Below are 22,540 nucleotides of genomic sequence, written 5' to 3'. Positions count from 1 at the left end.
TCATGAAATGGTTTCATTGATTTGGATTTGGTTTACAACTTGTATGACAATCAGTGTGGATGTGGTAATAGAGCTGAAGAGGCTGTGGATTTTAAGGGTACATATCCAGGTACCATCTGTTTAGCAGCTTGACGTTGTTTTATCGTGTTAATAGGTTACCTGTGACGGGTACCTAACGTGAAAGGTATCAGTATGACCTCCTAAGTTCTTTTTTTAACGGGGGAATAGGAAGAAATGTCAAAAACAGCTAACTGTTATCTGTAACCTCTCACATGTCTTACTGTCCATATTGTTCCCTAATTATTCAACCTTAGGGACCTCGAAAGGCAGGCTGAGTGCTGACAGAGACTGGCTTTTATTTTCACTCCTTTACTTTAACTCTGTTTACCACCAGCAGAGGAATTTAGAAAGCAACCTCCATACAGTTAGGGGACAGCAGCTAGACAAGGGATGATCAACTGTAGCACTCTATTAATCAGTAATCGGACAGCGATATTCAGTTTAAGCTTTTACTTAAAAATGATTTTTACTTGCCTAATGACCAATAGCAGCAAATATAAGCAATTAAAGAATTATACAACCTGGGTGTGTTCAGGCAGTCTTCATGCAGTCCCTGTTCAATATTGGCAGTTACTTAGATAGTAGGTTATGTTTTCTTAATCAGAAAGTGAAAAGACTAATTTTCTTGCCAGAGACCGTGGTCCTTTGTAGTATGGAAGAAAATTGGCCATTAAAAAATTGAGTCCAGCTCAGGGCGGCGAAAGAGCAGTACAGGAGAAAGCTGGAGCAGAAGTTGCAGAACAACAGTATGAAGGAAGTGTGGGATGGGATGAAGATAATCACTGGCTGCAGCTCGAAGCGGGGTGCCGCCATCGAGACAGACGTGGAGAGAGCAAACCAAATGAACAACTTCTTTAATAGGTTTGATCACAGTAACCCACTCTCACCTCGGAGTACTGCATCCTCCAACCATCCTTCTGCTGATACCAGCATAGGTGAGACATCCCCACCCACAATTACAGCAGCCCAGGTGAGCAGAGAGCTGAAAAGACTTTGTGCCAGCAAAGCAGCGGGTCCAGATGGTGTATCGCCACGATTGCTGAAGGCCTGTGCGTTGGAACTGGGGAGTCCTCTACAGCGTATCTTCAACCTGAGCCTGGAACAGGGAGAGTCCCAAGGCTTTGGAAAACATCTTGTATCACTCCTGTCCCAAAGGTATCACGTCCTTGTGAGCTGAATGACTTCCGGCCTGTTGCTCTGACGTCACGTCTGATGAAGACCATGGAGCAGCTGCTGCTTCACCACCTGAGGCCACAGGTCCGCCACGCCCTCGACCCTCTGCAGTTTGCATACCAGGAGAAGGTGGGAGCGGAGGATGCCATCATCTATATGCTTCACCGATCCCTCTCCCACCTGGACAGAGGCAGTGGTGCTGTAAGAATTATGTTTTGGACTTCTCTAGCGCCTTCAACACCATCCAACCTCTGCTCCTTAGGGATAAGCTGACTGAGATGGGAGTAGATTCACACCTTGTGGCATGGATTGTGGACTATCTTACAGACAGACCTCAATATGTGCGTTTTGGGAACTGCAGGTCTGACATTGTGTGCAGCAATACAGGGGCGCTGCAGGGGACTGTACTTTTTCCAGTCCTGTTCAATCTATATACATCAGACTTCCAATATGACTCGGAGTCCTGCCACGTGCAAAAGTTCGCTGATGACACTGCTATTGTGGGCTGCATCAGGAGTGGGCAGGAGGAGGAGTACAGAAAGTTAATCAAAGACTTTGTTAAATGGTGCGACTCAAACCACTTACACCTTAACACCAGCAAGACCAAGGAGCTGATGGTGGATTTTAGGAGGCCCACGAATTGAAGAGTCGCATAGTGTGGGGGAGGAACAATCTCCTCAGTCTGTCAGTGGAGCAGGACAGTGACAAAAGTCTGTCACTGAAGCTACTCCTCTGCCTGGAGATGATCCTGTTAAGTGGTTGCAGTGGATTATTCTTGATTGACAGGAGTTGGCTTAATGCCCGTCGCTCTGCCACAGATGTTAAACTGTCCAACTTTAATCCTACAATGGAGCCTGCCTTCTTAACAAGTTTGTCCAGGCGTGAGGCGTCTTTCATCTTTATGCTGCCACCCCAGCACACCACCAGCGTAGAAGAGGGCACTCGCCACAACCGTCTGGTAGAACATCTGCAGCATCTTACTGCAGATGTTGAAGGATGCCAACCTTCTCAGAAAGTATATTCTGCTCTGACCTTTCTTACATAGAGTATTAGTATTGGCAGTCCAGTCCAATTTGTCATCCAGCTGCACTCCCAGATATTTAAAGGTCTGCACCCTCTGCACACAGTCACCTCTGATGATCACAGGGTCCCACCCGGGGGAGTAAATGCGAACATTTATTTTATTTTAATTCTTTTCATTTTTATTACTATTTAATTTAATATTGTTTCTTTGTATCAGTATACTGCTGCTGGATTATGTGAATTTCCCCTTGGATTAATAAAGTATCTATCTATCTATCTATCTATCTATCTATCTATCTATCTATCTATCTATCTATCTATCTATCTATCTATCTATCTATCTATCTATCTATCTATCTATCTATCTATCTATCTATCTATCTATATTTTAGTTTAATAAAAGGAGATCTTTAATAGCATAATGCTGATCCAGAACTTTAAGTTCAGAACTTCTTTTGTTAATTAAAAATATTGCAGCTTCTTTTCTTCCACAGTAGGTGTCCAGCAGCTAAGCAGATAACTAGATGCTTTAAGTGATTTGGCTCCTCTGAAAATGTCAGAAAGGAAATAAATGAACCAAACACCGTTCTTGCTACAAAGCACCAACTGAACTAAACAAAAAAACCAAACTGAACTGAGACTCTTATTGCAAAAAAGTTCACATACAAGACAGCCGGTGCACCTCGCCCAAGTTGAGTGCGCTCACCTTTCTTATTATCAGCCAGCAAAGCAGCTTTGTTTCTCAAAACACAGAAACGTAATCGCACAAGCTCAAAATGGATTCCTGTGGGAATCAAAAGCTGCACTAAGCCGTAAACAGAATGGCTGTACAAAACCTTCAAAGGTCCTGCTTTTCATTTCAGGTTTCCCAGAATACACTTCACTCCTGATCAGTTTGACAATTCCTTCGGGCCTTGGCTGTTTAACTGAAATCTGTCAGATGAAATAATTAAAGCATCTTCCATACTGACGTACAGTAAGATTGTAAGCCAATGTCTTAGCAAACACCTGGCCTGACCTTTTTTCCAAGAACAACACTGAAAGTGTGTGTCGGCCAAGTTACCTTTAGTTCTGGAGATGTTCTTAAAGCTTCAAGTTTAATTCCAGCCGAAAAAATACAGTTAAGCGAATATACACCTTGTTCATCTTAGATAAAATTAAATATAATCAACTTGGAATTGGATATCATTTACTTTAGAACATTGTTGTTATTATTAGAGACAGTACAGACAATACTGTATTCATAAGCCATAAATTGTTTCTGTGCATTGTAACAGTCATTGAAGTCATTTACAATACAGAAGTGTACTCATATAATAAGATAATATACGTACAGGCATGTGCAGTATATTGTAATCCTACTGGACAATATGATTTGTGTTTCCTGTTTATGATTCATACTGATTTTTCCAGAAGCATTTATTTAACAATATTTTCACAAAAAGTGCTTGTGTTTTGGATGTTGTGTGCAAACAACTGAATAATGAAGACTTCGATTATTCTGCATGAGAAATTTGACTTGAATTTTTTTTTTTTTGCCCCGGGGACATTCTTCACGTTGTTTGCCATTGCAGTGCATCACCACTGGCTTGTATCATATTATAAACTTCTTTTATTTTCATTCTTCATAAATACACAATATTAAAACTTTTTTTGGTTATTGCTACAAAACACATGGGTTAAGTAACTTCTAAAAAATGATCACTTTTAGATGGAGTATTCTTTTAATGTTGATTGTTTTGTCTGGTGCTTATTGTATGTTTAGAAATATCAGATATACATTTAATTTATAACTATTTTTACTTTTCATTTTCATTATTTGTGTCTGTTATGTCATTCTTCCAGTGGTTCTTGTACATTGGCAAATTTTTATACAATTGTTTATTATCATAATTTATTTATCAAGGTAACTTGCAACATTTGAGATACAATTAGTTACATTTTTTTGTTTGTTCCAATTGAAGCACAGGCTGGTAAAGTGACTTGCTCAGGGCCACACAGTATCAATGGCACTACAACACCACTCTTAAGTTTTTTGAGGCACCAAATCTGATTTTTTGCATTTATTTTTTATCATAGAAATTGTTATCAGTTATTAGAAATTTCTTTGCAGAGTTTTCAGCACCACTTTGTCTTTCTTGGGTGCCGCCACAGGCAGATCTACTATGAAACTAATGGAGCTGAAACTGCACTCCCAGAGGGGCCCCAGAAGTGACTTTAGTCCACATTGCTTACAAATTTTGGGTGTCTACAGTATGAGAAAGATTTTTTAAAAGCAATATTAATAACATAGTGTGATTCAATACAAAATAATAGTTAAAATAAAAATTAAAGGTTATTAAAGTCTCATGTAGGCTAGCCATAAATGAAAAAAAAATGCAAATTAAGGATGCTTCGTTCTAAATATATTTATAAATAATTTAAAATGCTATTAACATTTATGACAGAAATTAACATTTTTATTAAAATTGTTTATCTTAGGCAAGCTGTAATTGAAAAAATGAAAGTATATTTCATTGGATGCGATCATTGTAAAGGACAATATTTCATTAACTTTTTATTTATTTGTCATAGGTGTTTAAATTAAAGATTATATTGACTTTGATCTTTTCTGTGTTTTATTTCTTCTTTCTATGATGCATTATTAATGTATTTAACATTTCCCAAATTTCATCCTATAAGGCAGGGGTGCTGAACTCCAGTCCTGGGGGGGCCGCAATGTCTGCAGGTTTTCATTCTAACCGCCTTCTTAATTAGTGACCTGTTTTTGCTGCTAATTAACTTCTTTTGCCTTAGTTTTAATTAACTCGACTCAGACACCTTAGTTCTTTCTATTTCTTTAATTAGCAGCCAAACTATAATGAGACACAAAATGAGCAAATAGGTGGCCAGCTAACCACATTATCTGAACATAAAGAAAGGTGAGGATTTCAGTAAGGTTGATCTCTCAGGTCAATAATCAGAAACAGAAAATCAACAGTTTGGGAAATAAGAGCAGCAGCAAGCCATGGAATTAAGTAACGGGTTTAATTAACAGCAAGAATTGGCTTCTCATTAAGAAACTCGTCGGAGTGAAATTGGTTGGAGTTTGAACCCCCAGTTTAACTGGTCATCTGTTGGCTCGTTTCACGTCTCATTTCTGTTTGGCTGCCATTTAATGAAGAAAAGAATCAATTCAGAGGAGTGAATCCTTAAAACAGGGCTATTCAAATGAAGGGAAAAGGAGTTAATTAGCAGTGAAAACTGGTCACTGATTAGGAAAAGGGTTAGAATGAAAACCTGCAGCCACTGCAGCACTCCAGGCCTGGAGTTCGACACCCATGGTATAAGGCATAGGAAATTTGTATTCATACCAGTGATTTTGACATGTGAGATAATCCAGTATGGCAAGCTGAATCAAAATCTGAGATGTAGTGGTTACATTTTTAAAATATTTGCCTAATCTATCGTGGAACAAGCCCACTGAAGAAAGTAACCGTGGTTGCCCAGACCTTGTTGCTGTTTGTGAAAGGGGCCTCTGTAACAGTTCAAGCTTCAGGGCTCCAAAAATGTAGGTCCACCACTGGACACTGCCTTGTTGTGGCACCAACATCATGATGTGACAATGCTTATTTTGGTATATGGTCTCAGAAGTTACCTGGTTGAAATTATCACGCACCGCGGATATCAGAGAATAGTCTGTCATCATGTTTGTGTTAGTTGCGCTATTATGATTTCCAGGTTCTGATTTTTGCTTTGATTTCAGTTACTAAAATTATTGGGTTTAGATTTGGGTATTGATGTTTGAGAGGGCTAATCTTTGGTTTAGGTTAACTCTTGTGGTCATCCCTTTACATTTGTAGTCTTACCATTTCCTCCATTGTCACCCAGCAGTGGGGATAGCAATAGAAGTGTTTCATTACAATGTTAGATATAATCACAGTGAACAGCATTGAAGTATACAGTACAAACAGCAGCAAAGTCTGAAAACAGCTTTGGAATTTGTTTTTTTAACCACTAGTGGGCTTCGACTCCTACTTGCTTCGCTTGCTAACCCCCTCGCCTGCGCTATGCGCCAGCAACTTCACGTCTCTGGATTTCACTTTCACCAAACAACAAAACTTTTAATTCTCACGTATACGCCTTTTCATTGGGAAAAAAACACTGCTTTTCCCTGATGGCAGCACGAATTAGACAATCTACAAGTCTCCAACTTAAAGTTTAAAGCCAATCAATATGTACATACTTCTGTCATATCAGCTATGTCCATATATTTGATCTCTTTTCGTTTGTACCTGTTCAGCAATATTGCATTGAATTTTGATTCCGTGTTTGGAGTTACATTGTGACAACGCAACATATAACTGCCCGTGAGTGAATATCGTTTCTTTCTGTCAACAAGAAATGTGTCTAACAATAGTATTCACACAAATGAGAAATAATTGAACCGTGTGCGTGGTTATGTGGGCAGGACTTTTTCAAATCTCTTTGCATAAGTTCTTGTCTCATGGGGATTGAAATTTTCTCTCACGGGATTTCACTTTCAAAAAACAGCAAATCTTTCAATTCTTGCGGATATGCCTCTTCATTGGAAAGAAACGCTACTTTTGTTTGTTCCCTGATGGCAACCCGAATTAGACGATCTACAACTCTCCGACTTTAAGTTTAAATCCAAACAATATGTTCAATCTCTTTTCGCTGTTCCGTTATTTCATTGAGTAATAATTTCCATTTGTTTGCACTAATGCAATCTTTACTATCCTTTTTTTGAGACTTTTGAATTTTCGTACTTTCATTATCTCTGATCTGCTGTGCATGTATATCGTGCCAACGTTTTTGAATTCTTTACCATGTTCTACTTTGACATCTACTCTTTGTCTTTTATTTATGGCCTGAGTGTGGTTAAATCTCTTGGCACAAAGTCTCGCCTCGTGAGACGTGAAAGTGTCTCTCTGAGAAGATCACATCTCGTCTCCTTTCAAAATTTTTTTTTTTATAATAGAAAAATTTTAATCTTCCAGAAAATGTGTTCATGTATAGTAATTAAAGCAGGCTAATCATAATATATTTATATAAATATACATATATATATATATATATATATATATATATATATATATATATATATATATATATATATATACTGTATTCCAAACCAAGAGAGGTTCAGTAGAAACAAGCTTTCAAGGATAATGATTGAAACTGCTGACAAATGCATTTGTAATGTAAACCCTACAGCACCTCTTGGCAGAGAGGGATAGCTGCTGTGTTCTTTGAAATAACACTGTTCTGTGATCTTGTTAAAGTCGGCAGCCTAACATGACGTCATTGAAAAGCTTTCACACAATCTTCTGAAGACATGACACATGGATAAAGAACACACCGCCATCTGTTCAAACATGTCCTGTTTACTTTCCAAGCAGTGCCACTGATGTAAAACAACCGACTCACATTTGTTACTTGAACCTTAAACCTGATGTTCTTAATCCTGTTATTAGGGTAATTTAGAAGTTAATAGATGCAAATCGTACCAAATTAGCAACTTTAATTTTGTGCGACTTATCACTTAACGATATATTATTAAGAAAAAAACACCTAATTATAAATATATAATCATCATAAGCAAGGGTAAAAGAATTCTCAATGAATAAAGGATAAAACATTAGAACAATTTTGAGGAGAACAGACTAACCAGCCCAATCTGGTTAAATTCATTTTGTATTTAATCATTCAATAATTAAGAACATCATGTCCCTAGTGTGTGCTTAGCATGTGTGTGTGTGTGTGCCCTGTGGTGGGCTGGCACTCTGCCCGGGGTTTGTTTCCTGCCTGGCACCCTGTGTTGGCTGGGATTGGCTCCAGCAGACCCCCGTGACCCTGTAGTTAGGATATTGTGATTTGGATAATGGATGGATGGAAGTTGGTAAATGGCAACATTATTACTACTGTAATAGCATATAAAGTAATAATTCAGATAGAAATAAATAAATGTGCTTTGAAATGTTAACAATGAAAAAATAAAAACAATGACAATGATATGTCTGCATAAAATAATACATTTTTTGCTTCTTTCTTTATTACTTTAATTATTTCTTCATTAATTTGTTTCAGGGACACCGCACGCAACATGAAATGTCCCTTGATATGAAAACTGTCATTTTCTCCTATCAGAGTTGCAGAGGGGGGATCAAGTGAGCACTCGGTTTTGATTGGTAGAGCATACTGCATTTCTAGGCAGACACCACACATCACACACAGACTCCTGAGAAGATGAGGACTTTAGGGCTTTTTGAATTAAAGTAGCCACTCCATGCAGTAATTCTGGTCAACTTTAACTTGCACTTGTGTCCGCACTGGATGCGCAGTCATAACTTTGAACTTTTGCTTAGCTTGCCTGTGTCTCATAGGCACGTGCCAAGTTGCGACAGTGAGCATTCCCTCTATTGACAATTCCTTTTGCTAGAGCACACCCACACAATTTTAACAGGTGAAAAACAACAGCCTTCTTTTCAAATGCTGTCTCTGAAATAAATAAATGAAAAAATGAGCAACAGAAATATATTTCACGGCATGTTTAGTTCTTTATGACCACATATCATTGTTTTTATTTATTTATTGCCACATTTTACATTACATTTATTTATTTACATTTCTAGTCAATTATTTGATTTTGTCTGAAATTTTCTTCCATAGCAGCCAGCAGACCAGAGTATTTATCAATCAGATGGTTACACCTACCAGCAGTATATATTGTGTAACACCCAGTCTCTCCCGTCTTGGCGCTCTTCACGTTATCAATAAAGCACATGCTCCGTTGCAGTGTACCTAAGGTACTACCATACTTGTTGCGGATCAAGACCAGACTACATGGTTTGACAAATGAAGTACATTGATGCACCTCACAAGTCTGTTACAGTCAAGTCAATGAATGTTCTCTATTAAGAGTATGGGACTGTAAATAAAGATGCAGAGTTGGGATGCCAGCCAGGAGATCTCTGTTTAATGCGTTAATCTTACTAACTATAACTGGTGCTTTTGGTGCCCTCTGGTGGAGCCAGGAAGAGTAACAGAAGCGACACCTGCTGCTGTGGCTCATCTCTCCTGTCTTCCGATCAGAAATGTGGAGCTTAGGGGGGATGTGACCTGAGGTGTCATCTGGGCATAGGTCCTCCACTCTGAATAGGGAAAAGGAGACTGCATAAAGAAATGTTCTGTTTCCCATTACACTCCTAGCTGTACCTTTAAAATAGAGAGACTCACCATACTGATGTGTATGACAGGCAAAAATCTCAGCATGCAGGTTATACATTTTACCGTTTCACTACAAAGTACATTTGTATATACTGTGTATGTTATTCGGTTTGTAGAGAATGTACTGTGAAAAATGAATTAAGTCCTAGATGTCACCACAAAGATCACACTGAAGGAGAAATCGAAAAACAAAGAGGAATTCAAAGACCAGTGAGAAAATGAAAGAAGCTACATTAAGATGGTATGGACATCTGGGTTAGGAGGAGAAAAGGGGAGATGTCTGGGGAGGCCCAGTCACAAGTAGAAGGTCAAGGATGAGACCAAGACTCAGGAGAGGGGACTCTGTAGGGAAGATACAAGGCAGAATGGGGAGGATAGTCAGAGATGGAGGAGACACGTCACAGCCACCGACTTCAGGCAAAGAGCTAGAAGTGGTGAAGAACAAAAAGACGTTTATTCCATAATAAATAAGGGCTCTCCAATATAATTAACATGCTGTGGTATACTTTCTTCAAATACTGCCTTTTAGGAAAAGCTTTAACCTAAAACCTTATCTGTATGGAATATAGCATTTGAGGTTTCAGATTACCAGACCAGGACAATAATTGAATGCAATCACACCACAAGCCCATTGCAGGCAACTAAAAATATGATCTGAATTACACGTAGCAGAACTGTGTTTATATAAATGCGAATGAGTGAAAAAATTGGACTTGGGCGTTAGTGTGGTTTACTGCAGCTATAAATAGGATAACTTTCTTTTTTGGTTTCTTTACACAAAGCTCTTTATCCATTAAATTGTAGAAGGTATTTGTGGGCAGCATCAACTCAAAGTGACTTTACATTTACTTATTCAGCTGACGCCTTTACCAAGGTGACTTACAACATCTGAGATACAACAATCGGTTACATTTCTTTTGTTTTTCCAATTGGAGCAAAGGCAGGTGAAGTGACTTTCTTATGGTCACGCAATGTTAGTAGTAGAATGTGAACCCATAACATCAGGGACTTCTCTACTACACCATACTATCTTTAAGATGGTTTACTATAATAGGATCACTGTAATAAAAACAGGCAGTGAAAATAGGAATTTACTGTAATATCTAATGGTGCACCCTGGTGTCCCACTCAGGTGTTGTACACTATTACCAGTTTCAGCTTCATGTGATATTGTTTTAGTTACACCTTGGACTGTTCTCAACTGCTCAAAAAGCTTGCATTGCTGACTCCACACATTCATGTAAATTAATCTGTCCATCTCATAACTTTACACTGTTGTGAATTACTTTGGAGGGGCAAAATATCACAACACAACCAAAACCAGCACTTACGACATTCAAGTATATTGCATAATAATGTCATTTTGTTCTGTTTTGTGATTTATGTCTTATAATAGGGGGGCATTATTGCTAAGTGGTAGAGGTGGTGCTGCACAGCTCTACACGGCCCGACACAAATATTTGTTTCATCGTTTTTTTGTTATGGATTTTCTACATTGTCCCCAATTCCATGCTGGATTTCCTTGTGTAATGTTAGGTTGGATGGTGACCAGTGGCGGTTTGCAATGTGGGGAGCTGGGGTGCTGTCTTCCGTCTAAATATTTTACAAACTATACTTAAATTAATTTGGTAATGCAAGCTAATGTGTTTATTTGCACAATGTGTCAGCACATGTCAACATCCATTAAAATTGTTTTTAATTTCTGCATGATTACCTACATTTCCTGAATGAAGGGTGCCAGCCAAATGAGAGTCTATGTAAGTTCTTGATCTTTTGGCAAGCAGGTGACCAGAGTCTGCCCTTTAATTGGTTGCTTTAAGATTTTTCCAGAGACGCAGCTCTCTGCTCCCTAGGCACTCCCACATTTAATGGCAGCGAATAAGTATTGGTTTACGTTTTTTAATCTAATGTGATTGGACAATTGCTGAAGCATTATTTCAAGTTCACGCCAATAATTCACAGTTCACACTCATCATTAATGTAACTACAGATGAGCAAGCACAACTTCAAGTGGACTTCAGAAATCAAAGAAAGTTCAGTTGTTATCTTTAATGAAATACCCTGTCATAAATTATTCACTTAGAAGATAAAGGAGTTTGGACCAGACTTAAGTATTCAACAGCAGGCAAGTGATCGAGGACGAGTATACACATGGACTTTTTCCGCTCTTGTTATGACAAATGGAATTGCCTAACTGAATGTGGTGTAAGTAATGCCTTTGTTTGCTTTCCCTGTTTGCTATTTGAAAGTGTCGGTACCGAAGCGTTGTGGACAATGACAGGGGGTACGAGACCTTTCCTTCTAATTTCCTCCAATTCAATAAACATAACACAGAGGTTCTCCTCATTGGCTCCAAGTCTGCTTTATTAAAATCGTAATACTTTTTCGCTTAATATTAATGGTGCATCAGTCAATCCCTCCCCTCAGGTTAAGGGTTTGGGGGTTATCTTTGATAGTATCCATATCAATAATGTTACACGGTGATCTTTTTTTCATCTCCATAGCATTGCATGCCAGTGACCCTCCCTCACACTAAAAAGCACCACCATCCTTACTCATGAATTGGTCACTTCCCTCATTGATTATTGTAATTCTGTTCTCTTTGGTCTCCTACATAAGCTTCTCCATGAACTCCAGCTTGTTCGGAATTCAGCTGCCCATTTTATAGCTCAGACCTCTTCCATGTAACACATTACTCCATCTCTTAAACAGCTTCATTGGCTTCCTGTAAAATTTCGCATTCATTTTAAAATTCTTCAATTTACTTTCAAAGCACTTCATAACCTTTCTCCATTATACCCCTCTGACCTCATACATGTTTATACACCTAACCAAACTGTTAGGTTCTCTGCCTCTGGTTTTCTCATCACCTCCCTCCCTGCACGACTGATCATCATGGGTTCCAGGGCATTTAGTTGTAGTGCTCCTCATCTCTGGAACTCACTACAGCAAAACATTCAGGACACAGATCCCCTACCTATTTTCAAATGATGTCTTAAGACTTGTCTATTTAGATTAGCTTACACTATATGACCTTTGGCTGTATTCTTATTGCTGTATTTTCAGTTCGATAGATACTGTATAGACATATGTACTATATATTTGTACATGCATGTTTTTGTTGGTTTTATGATTTTATTATCTGTACGGTGTACTTGGGTGTTTAGAAAGGCTTCTTGAAATAAAATTTATTATTATTATTATTATTATTATTATTATTTATCATCTTTCAGAAAAAGCAGCATGGAAGTAGCCGCAGGCATCTAGAGCAGTGTTTTTCAAGCAATGTGCCATGGCACGGTGGTGCACCATGGAAATAATAGTGTAGCATATTAAAGGCAGAATAAGATTTAGATTGCACTTGTCCTGTGGGTGTAGTACAAGACAGGTTGGCGGTGGAGGGCGTGAGTTGTGTTTTAAGATGTACATTTGTGCTTGAAAGTTTGTGAACCCTTTAGAATTTTCTATATTTCTGCATAAATATGACCTAAAACATCATCAGATTTTCACTCAAGTCCTAAAAGTAGATAAAGAGAAACCAGTTAAACAAATGAGACAAAAATATTATACTTGGTCATTTATTTATTAAGGAAAATGATTGAATATTACATATTTGTGAGTGGCAAAAGTATGTGAACCTTTGCTTTCAGTATCTGGTGTGACCCCCATTTGCAATAATAACTGCAACTAAACGTTTCCGGTAACTTTTGATCATTCCTGCACACCGGCTTGGAGGAATCTTAGTCCATTCCTCCGTACAGAACAGCTTCAACTCTGGGATGTTGGTGGGTTTCCTCACATTAACTGCTCTCTTCAGGTGCTTCCACAACATTTCGATTGGATTAAGGTCAGGACTTTGACTTGGCCATTCCAAAACATTAACTTTATTCTTCTTTAACCATTCTTTGGTAGAACGACTTGTGTGCTTAGGGTCGTTGTTTTGCTGCATGACCCACCTTCTCTTGAGATTCAGTTCATGGACAGATGTCCTGACATTTTCCTTTAGAATTCAAAGATATAATTCAGAATTCATTGTTCCATTAATGAAGGCAAGCCATACTGGCCCAGATGCAGCAAAACAGGCCTAAACCATGATACTACCACCACCATGTTTCACAGATGGGATAAGGTTCTTATGCTGGAATGCAGTGTTTTCCTTTCTCCAAACATAACGCTTTTCATTTAAACCAAAAAGTTCTATTTTGGTCTCATCCATCCACAAAACATTCTTCCAATAGCCTTCTGGTTTGTCTACGTGATCTTCAGCAAACTGCAGACAAGCATCAATATTTTTTTGGAGAACAGTGGCTTTCTCCTTGCAATCCTGCCATGCACACCATTGTTGTTCAGTGTTCTCCTGATGGTGGACTCATGAACATGAACATTAGCCAATGTGAGAGAGGCCTTCAGTTGCTTAGAAGTTACTTTGGAGTCCTTTGTGATCTCGCCGACTATTACACGCCTTGCTCTTGGAGTGATCTTTGTTGGTCGACCACTCCTAGGGAGGGTAACAATGGTCTTGAATTTCCTCCATTTGTACACAATCTGTCTGACTGTGGATTGGTGGAGTCCAAACTCTTTAGAGATGGTTTTGTAACCTTTTCCAGCCTGATGAGCATCAACAACTCTTTTTCTGAGGTCCTCAGAAATCTCCTTTGTTTTTGCCATGATACACTTCCACAAACATGTGTTGTGAAGAGCAGACTTTGATAGATCCCTGTTCTTTAAATAACACAGGGTGCCCACTCACACCTAATTGTCATCCCATTGATTGAAAACACCTGACTCTAATTTCACCTTCAAACTAACTGCTAATCCTAGAGGTTCACATACTTTTGCCACTCACAAATATGTAATATTTGATCATTTTCCTTAATAAATAAATGACCAAGTATAATATTTTTGTCTCATTTGTTTAACTGGTTTCTCTTTATCTACTTTTAGGACTTGAGTGAAAATCTGATGATGTTTTAGGTCATATTTATGCAGAAATATAGAAAATTCTAAAGGGTTCACAAACTCTCAAGCACAACTGTAGGGGTCTATGGATCTTATTTTGTAAATTTGTTCCCAGGTAAGGTAAGCCAGCTGTTGCTGTGGCAGATCGGCTCCTTGCAATGATTTCCAATGTCCCTCAATTTACCTAGCGCATTATGAGACTCAGATTAAGGCACTGGGTGTCTTGTCTGTTTTCTCAGTATAAGCTTTGACCGCAGCGAGTGATGTCTCGGTGAGGGAGGCTTCTATTGGCAACTTCAGTCTGTGGTTGATGGGTGCCTGTGTGGTGACACTTTTGTGGTCATCATGGGTGAGTTCAATGTGACCACTGGCACTTATAGGACTGGTTACGAGGATTGTGCCAGTCCCCATGGGTCTGGTGACTATGGTGAATGTAGCTCCATGTTCCTTGACTTTGCAAAATTTCAGGTGCTGTGAGTGGCTGGATCCTGGTTCCAGTGCCCTGAATCGCATCATTTGACTTGGTACTCTATTACTGGTGGTATGGTAAAGGAGATCAGTCACATCCTTGTGTGCAGATGCTGGCTCCTACAGAACTGCAGGGTCTACAGAAGTGCCCAATTTGTGAATTCTTACCACAGACTTGTTGTTGCTACTCAGAAGATCCAGTTTAGGTCCAGTAGGCTAGCACCTACTCAGAGAATGAAGCTGCACTTGGCCAGACTCCAAGATCAGGGTGTTTCCAATGAGTTTGCACACAGTTTGTGCAAGAAACTTGCAGACTTGGATGCAACTGTATTATGATGTAGGAAATCTTCCATGACAAGACCCCAAAGGTTACAAAGGGTTGTATTGGTACTGCTGGTGTTCCCAGAAGGAGGAATTTCATCTCGCAGGGCCAACTGGATATCATCGAGGGGAGTCACAACACACAGCTTAATGGCAAGTCCAGTATGTACCAGAAACTGAAAAGGATGGCTGTGAGAGCTCTGAGGGCAGATAAGGAGGCGTTTGTTACAGAAATGTGTGAACAAGTGACACACCATCTTTAGTCTAACAACATACTTCTTGCTTATAGAGGAATTGAAGCACTACACAAATATGAATGATGCTGCAGTTGTGACCCACTGGGCTGGCTACTTTAAGCAGTTGTTTAAAGCTGAACCTCTGGCTAGGATACTGCACATCTCTGGGTCCACGGTTCCTGAGGCTCATCCTCCAATTAGGCATAACCCACCAATCTCAATCAGATTGCACAGGTGTTGAGCCAGCTGAGGGTAGGGAAGGCTGCAGGGATATGTGATATCTGGGGTGAACTTCTCCAGGCTGGTGGTAAGGCTATCTTCTTGGCATTGCAAGTAGTCTTTGCTTCAATTTGAGAAATGTGTGTCATCACAACTGAATGGAAAACAGGACTCATCGTCCCTATTTGGAAAAGGAAGGGTGATCATCTGGATCGCGGTACTTGTAGAGGGATAATGCTGCTCTCAGCGCCAGGTAAGATCATATTCAATAGGATTCGTAATCACTTGCTCACCTACCAGTGAAGAGATCAGTGTGGTTTTATGCCTAAGAAGTTTACCACCGGCCACATCCTGGCACTGAGGGCTCTCATTGAACACAAACATGAATATTGGCAGAGTTTCTTTGCAGCCTTTGTTGATTTTAGTAAAGTGTTGGGCTCAGTCTATCAAGCTACCCTATGGGAAATCCTGAGACTTCACATGATCCCCCCGAAGCTGCTGGGTGTCATGACTGGTCTGTACATTGGCAGTGTGAATGCTGTGCATTGTGGAGGCAGAAATTCTGCAATCTTCCCAGTTGATTCTGAGGCTTGTCAGGTGTGTGTTCTTGCTGCTACCCTGTTCAGTGCTTTCATGGACTGGGTGCTAGGCAAGGTCATGAGATTCCAGAGGCTTGCGGGGCATTTTTGGTGTAGAAAGATTCACTGATTTTGACTTTGTTGACAATGCTGTGATCTTAGTGGAGACAATGGAGGCTCTGATCGGGACTCTTGAGAGACTGAGTGAGGAGTCTGAGTGTCTGGGTTTTCAAATTTCCTGGATAAAAATCAAGGCCTTTAATGACCTCTTGGTCATAGCCATGAGCAGTCTGTCTATTTGCAGAGAGGGTGTCAACCTTGTCAAGAAGTTTACTTACTACGTCAGTGACATCCAAGTCTCCGGTGACTCATCCTACGAAGTCAGTAGACAGATTGGGAAAGCATGGGCGGTCATAAGGTTGCTGGAAAGGAGTGTGTGGTGCTCTTGATATCTGTGCAAAAGAACAAATGTCCAAGTCTTTAGAGTCCTACTGCTTCCTGTTTTGCTATATGGTTGTGAGACATGGGTGAGTGACCTGAGACAAAGACTGGACTTCATTAGTACTGTGTGTCTTTGGAGAATCCTTGGGTACCATAGATTTGACTTTGTGTCGAATGAAAGGTTGCTCACAGAGTCCCAAATGAGGCACTTTACCAGCATTGTGAGGGAGTGTTAGTTATAACATTATACAGTAGCCATGTGGCACAATTCCCAGACGATGATCCGACTCACAGGATCCTCATTATTAAGGACCCAAACTGCTGGACCAGGCCAAGGGGATGCCCATGTAACACTTGGCTGTGGCAGATAGATGGTTATTTCCAGTGGTTGGGACTGGGCTGCGTGACTACCTGGGGGGTTTAGGGATTTGTCATCTGAGATCCCAAGCTGTTTTGTCATGTGGTGGGTGTGGCAACGCGCTTCCCAACCTGACCTGACCTGAGGTAAGCTGGGCAAATTTGCTTAGGACTGGGCAGACTGGCAGCAAATATAGAATAAAATTAGGGTAGGAATGATTTTATGGATGTGGTAAATGATAAACTTGGATGCAAGACTTGAGCAAAATCAGAGGACTAGTGATTATTAGACTTATGGAATACAGTGGGAATGGCCAAGGAATGGTTACTCTGTTAGCAGAGGCAGAATGAGATTTAGATTGGACATATACTATGGATGTGTTATAGGACAGACGGAAGTCCATGTTATTGGAAGATTACAGAGGTGGAAGGTGCAGACATTATGGTGTGGGTTTTGGCAGAACAGGGAACTGGGCAAGTTGCCAGAAGATCGGGCAATTTAGAAACAGGTATAGTATAAAATCTGGGTGGCAAGAGCACCTGTTCCTTTCCACATTTACAGGGCAAGTTATGGGAAGAATAAGGGGACTGTGGATGTCACAGAGTAAAGTTTTTGAGCACAGTAAAATGGGAAAGGTGGCATCAGGTTGGGTAGTATGATGGAAAGGGTATAATACATTTTAGCCTGGATTTGTCCTATGGGTCTGGTACTGGACAGGCCAAGACTTGCATTGACACTATGATTAGGAACATGAGAGCATGTGGAATGACCAGATAGATAGATGGATGGATAGATATAAAAGGCACTATATAATAAATAGATGTGAAAGGCACTATATAATAGACATGCGCTACTACACTTCCCCTCAAAAACTCTGCCCCGCCCAAATTTTTTTCACCAGCTGCCACTGTTAGAGACTCAAAACTGGATGCACAAGAATAGGCTTAAGTTATGTGTCAGTTTAAATAATGACAAAAGAAAACAGATGAATTAAATAAGGCCTCATAATGAATGATCATACTCAGCTATAAAAAATGACAAAAGAAGTCCTGTCTATATTGGAGATTCTCTCTTCATCCTCTTTGCTTACCTCCTGTAATAACATGGCATTGAGCGTCTACATATAAAGGAGAAGGTCATTCAATCCTGACCAGCAGTGATTGAGTCAGCAGGCTACTTCAGATTCCTGGAATTTGTGCATCATCTAAGTAGTCAGTGGTCCGTTTCAAATTCTCAGAAGTAGAGTTGACGATACATATTAGTTCATCTGTTTCTCATTTCCAGCAGCCTGAAATCCAAAGGCACCTGACACTTAAACACTTAAATCCAGAGAATTTCCTTTGTAATATTTAAATTATACTGTTGATTTATAATACATACTAGCTATGCTACCCAACTAAATCTAAATAATCATCATAGACATCAGCGTTAACATTTGCAGTGGTCATTGCAGTGCATGTGTTTCTGTTATATACCAGTTGGTATGGTATTTGTAAAGGCAGTATTAATGTTTGTGATGTGCTATCTATCGAAATGACAACTGCAATGCATTTTATTACTAAAAATGCACCATCTTTTGCAATGAGACAGACATGGTAACCGGACAGAAACACACACACACACACATACACGCACTCATGCACACACACACCTTATCCTTTTATTAAGATGGATTGTACTGACAATTTTAGTTATTCTGAGATGCACTTTCTCTTTCAGGTATTTTTTTAATGTTTTAACTGATTCTGGAAGTAAAACGTTTATGCTGACAGAATGGTGGATAAAATGTAGAAGAGTTGAAGTCCAAATGAACATGGAGGAAAACACTTTAGAAAACAACCCCAAATGGTAGTCAAATCAGGGTGTGAGTGCAGTCATGTGGCACTATAAGAGTGCTATGTTTGTATAGTTTGGCTTATTTTTGTGCACTTTGTTAAGCCTTTTTAATTAATAATGACTGCTGGTACTGAATCTTATTTTTACATGTATTTTGTCATATAAATTATGTTATTAGAAATTTATTTTGTGGCATTTTTGTCACCTTTTTGTGTTGCCATCGTCCCAACACAATGACAGTTGCAACAGTATACAGAAATTACATGGTTGACATCATCAATGTGACGCAGAACTGGCACATCAGATGTATCATTATCTGAGACTGCAGATATCAATGAAAAAAGCATTTTAGTTTCTGCATTAGTTGTGCTATTACGATTTCTCAGTTCTTGACTTTTGCTTTGATTTGTCTTACTATGATTCTTGGGTTTAAATTTGTAGTTTGGTGTTAAAATAGGACCAGTCTTTGTTTTTAGCATTCCACTTGTTTATCTTTCCTGTCCTGGTCAGAACGTTTAACTTGGGCAAGGCTAACAGATATAATCATTACTTACAAAAATGATAATTAAAAAATGGATGAAATGTTCATCACAAAAAAAGTTTTATGAGTTATTTTAAGATAAAATAGCTCATTGTGCACTGCTTCAGAATAGTTTTCTAAAAACATATATAGGGAGACGCACACTTTATATATTCGTGGGAAAATCAACAAGTAAATCAACTTAACTCCTGTACCAGAGCCTACTTTCAAGGAGATCATACCTACTACACCATTAACCTAATGAATAGCTGTTATGCGAGTAATTTGTACACTCAAAGGTGTAATCATCTTGGTCTGTTTTTCAGTTCTACTACTGTGGTCACAGAATTTTTTGGTAATATTGGAGTTTGGGGATGTTAAGTGTCTTACCTGAGGTCAAACAGCAAGTTAAAGCTCTTCGGTTAACAGCCTAGTTATAGTGAGTGCATGGAGAAGTTTAAGGGCAATTTTTTGTGTTTTTATTTTGATGTACACTTTATAAGATGGTGGCAATGAGAAATATGTATTTTTTCTTAGAATATTTAACTCTTTTAATTTCTATCTAAGTATTTTCTATCTAATGACACAAATATTTCACTATCATTTACTGTTTCAGTAGGTTTCCCATCCATAAAAGTTATATGATGTTACAAGATGTAGTGGGCCTATTTAAACAATCTCAGTCTTTTTAAGCTCAGTTCTCGCAGTCCTTGGCATTGTCACTGTCAAGTCAAGCTGTTCATAAGGCAAGGCTCCCTCAGATCTTTTGAATGAAGACTGTCCATTGGAGCCATTGCAGGACAGAAAGATCTCTATGAGAAGTACAAAGACTTTGTAGAGTTTTGTCCAAATTTTCATAAATTTTATTTGACTGAACTTCTTTACTTTTTTCCAGTAAATACGTATATCTTTATGACTGCATGAATAGTGGAGTCAGCACACTTATAGTGATTGTTCATTAGCCATGCACAAGATAGCTGAATTTCCTGTATACAATAAAATGTATCTTCGCCACAACCAGGCCTATGTTTACTGAACCCAATTTTTGGAACAAGCAGTATTGGACATAAAGTAAGAACCTTCCCGTTATGAACTGGCTCATAACTGAATTTTTCTTACTCATTTTTTTCATCAACTTACAGAATTTTATACTCATTGTGGGCTCAACAATTCAAGTGTCTCATTTGTTTGGTTTTTTTTAAGGAAAACCTCCTTTTGTGTCATTTTCACCACCATTTGGGCCATAACTGTGTTGTTAGGGAGTGTCCTAAGAGGTCATGAACCATAACGGCAACAGTTTAAAGTTCACCATTTGGGACACTTCCTCATCCAAGTTTGCAAATACCTTTTTGACGATTGGTCTTTTACTAAAACAAACCTTTTTCGAAGAATCTTCTTTTACACTGACTTGTGCCCACGTTTTTACTACAATTTTGTCACTTCATTTCGATGTTGGTCATAGTGTGATAGATCGTTCAGTTGTGATCCCCTTTTTGGCTTTGACTGAGCCCTTTTCTCCTAGTTTCACCTCAAAAACTATCCTTGCAGATATGTTAGCCCGACACTACCATCTCATACACAAATTCAAAATTGGCTGCACCAATTTGAAATTCCCAGTTAACTTAACAGACATTCTTTTGGGGTTTATAATGATACTGTAGCTTTTTTAAGGAAAAACAAGCAGTGTTTCTGAAGATGTAATCCTTTATTTGAAAGGAATAAACAAACAAACCCACAGTGAAGGGGTTATTAGTGCTTTAATGATACTGTAAACAAAAGCTTGCTGTGCCAGCTGTGTTATGAAAACAGCTGAAGAAACTGTAACCACTCCAGAATGGTGTATACTGATCTCCTTTTTATGCTACTTCGATGTCAATTCTATAAGAATTATTCTGGAATTATCATTTCAGTGACATACATCTGGCCTGCAGCCTTGTCATAAGTTGTAGACATGACTCTGTGTTCATACATTATATAAAATTCAGGTTCCCTGAACCAACGTCGTTTATATTTTTCAATGTACAGTTACCTTAATGTGTCATTGTGGATTTATACATTTGGGCATCTTCTGTAAAGTGTCCAACTATGCTGCCACTTCAGTTGCAAATGCTGGATATAGTGTTGCAAAAAAAAAGTATTCATGAAATTACTAAATGATTAAATTGAAAAAGAAAACAAAAAAAAATGTGTTTGTAAGTAACATACAGTATACTGGTATCTAGGTTCACTATTATTGGTTCATTATAGGCACTGCGATATTTGGATTGCCATTGTTGCAGTAACTGGGGAGCAGTACATCAAGTATAAGGGTGGATGGCTGAAAAAAAGCCACGAATTTCACTCCATAGGCCTCAACTATTTGCTGCATCCATCAGTCCCAGAGTTCAGTGCAGCCATGATTCACGTTCACTGCATGATGATGTCTGGTTCAATGTTGAAAAGCAAATCGTCATTGCCTCGTCGAATTTCAAGTAGCAATGGTGATTCATTCATCACAGCATCCTGTAGCTCTGTGGTTGTTGATATTGACCGGCCATTCAGTTTCACAACAATATCTCCATTTTGAATTCCACCTCTGTAGGGGTGCATATATATTAAAAAAAAGGTTAGTTATTAAAAACACAGCAGATAAAAGGCATGTAATATAAAATACAATCCATCCATCCATCCATTATCCAACCCGCTATATCCTAACTACAGGGTCTTGTGGGTCTGCTGGAGCCAATCCCAGCCAAAACAGGGCGCAAGGCAGGAAACAAACCCCAGGCAGGGCGCCAGCCCACTGCAGTATAAAATAATAATTATTACAATAACTTAGCACTAAAAAAGGAAACAATACAGGGAGAAACCTGACTAAAGCTTAGCAGTGAGCAGTTCACTAAATGACGGTGAGTGACACAGCTGAGTCAATAAGGTCACAATGGTAACAGTTTCCTTAATTTCAGCTGATATATTTTATATGACATTCTACCGGTTTCTCTAGGTAAAAATGAAAAATGAAGTCCGCTATTCATAAATTTCTACTGTTCTTGCTGGAATACTGAACATGTAAATTGTCATTGCTTTAGTTTTGCTGCTTTGCCAAGTTCTTGTCTGTTATGGGGCTGGAGAGGTGGCA

The 22,540-nt window shown here is 39.0% G+C and overlaps 1 protein-coding gene across 4 annotated transcripts in view; it reads right to left on the bottom strand.

Moving 5' to 3' along the window:
- htra3a (HtrA serine peptidase 3a) overlaps window positions 1-22,540 on the bottom strand; it is an 88,554-nt gene that overhangs the window by 4,891 nt on the left and 61,123 nt on the right. For 2 of the 4 annotated variants that reach the window (XM_039751613.1, XM_039751614.1), the window contains exon 9: window positions 21,109-21,997. The exons of 1 other annotated variant lie outside the window; for it this stretch is intronic. In XM_039751613.1, the coding sequence (XP_039607547.1) occupies window positions 21,829-21,997 (169 nt within the window). In that variant the 3' untranslated portion in view covers window positions 21,109-21,828. Of the gene's footprint in view, window positions 1-21,108; window positions 21,998-22,540 lie in introns of those variants that run through there. One more of the 4 variants, XM_039751615.1, reaches the window with a different exon arrangement.

This window comes from Polypterus senegalus, chromosome 4, assembly GCF_016835505.1.
Source record: "Polypterus senegalus isolate Bchr_013 chromosome 4, ASM1683550v1, whole genome shotgun sequence".
Classification (NCBI taxonomy): domain Eukaryota; kingdom Metazoa; phylum Chordata; class Cladistia; order Polypteriformes; family Polypteridae; genus Polypterus; species Polypterus senegalus.
The sequence above is the reverse complement of the archived record's forward strand: the minus strand, read 5'-3'. Positions and strand labels throughout refer to the sequence as shown.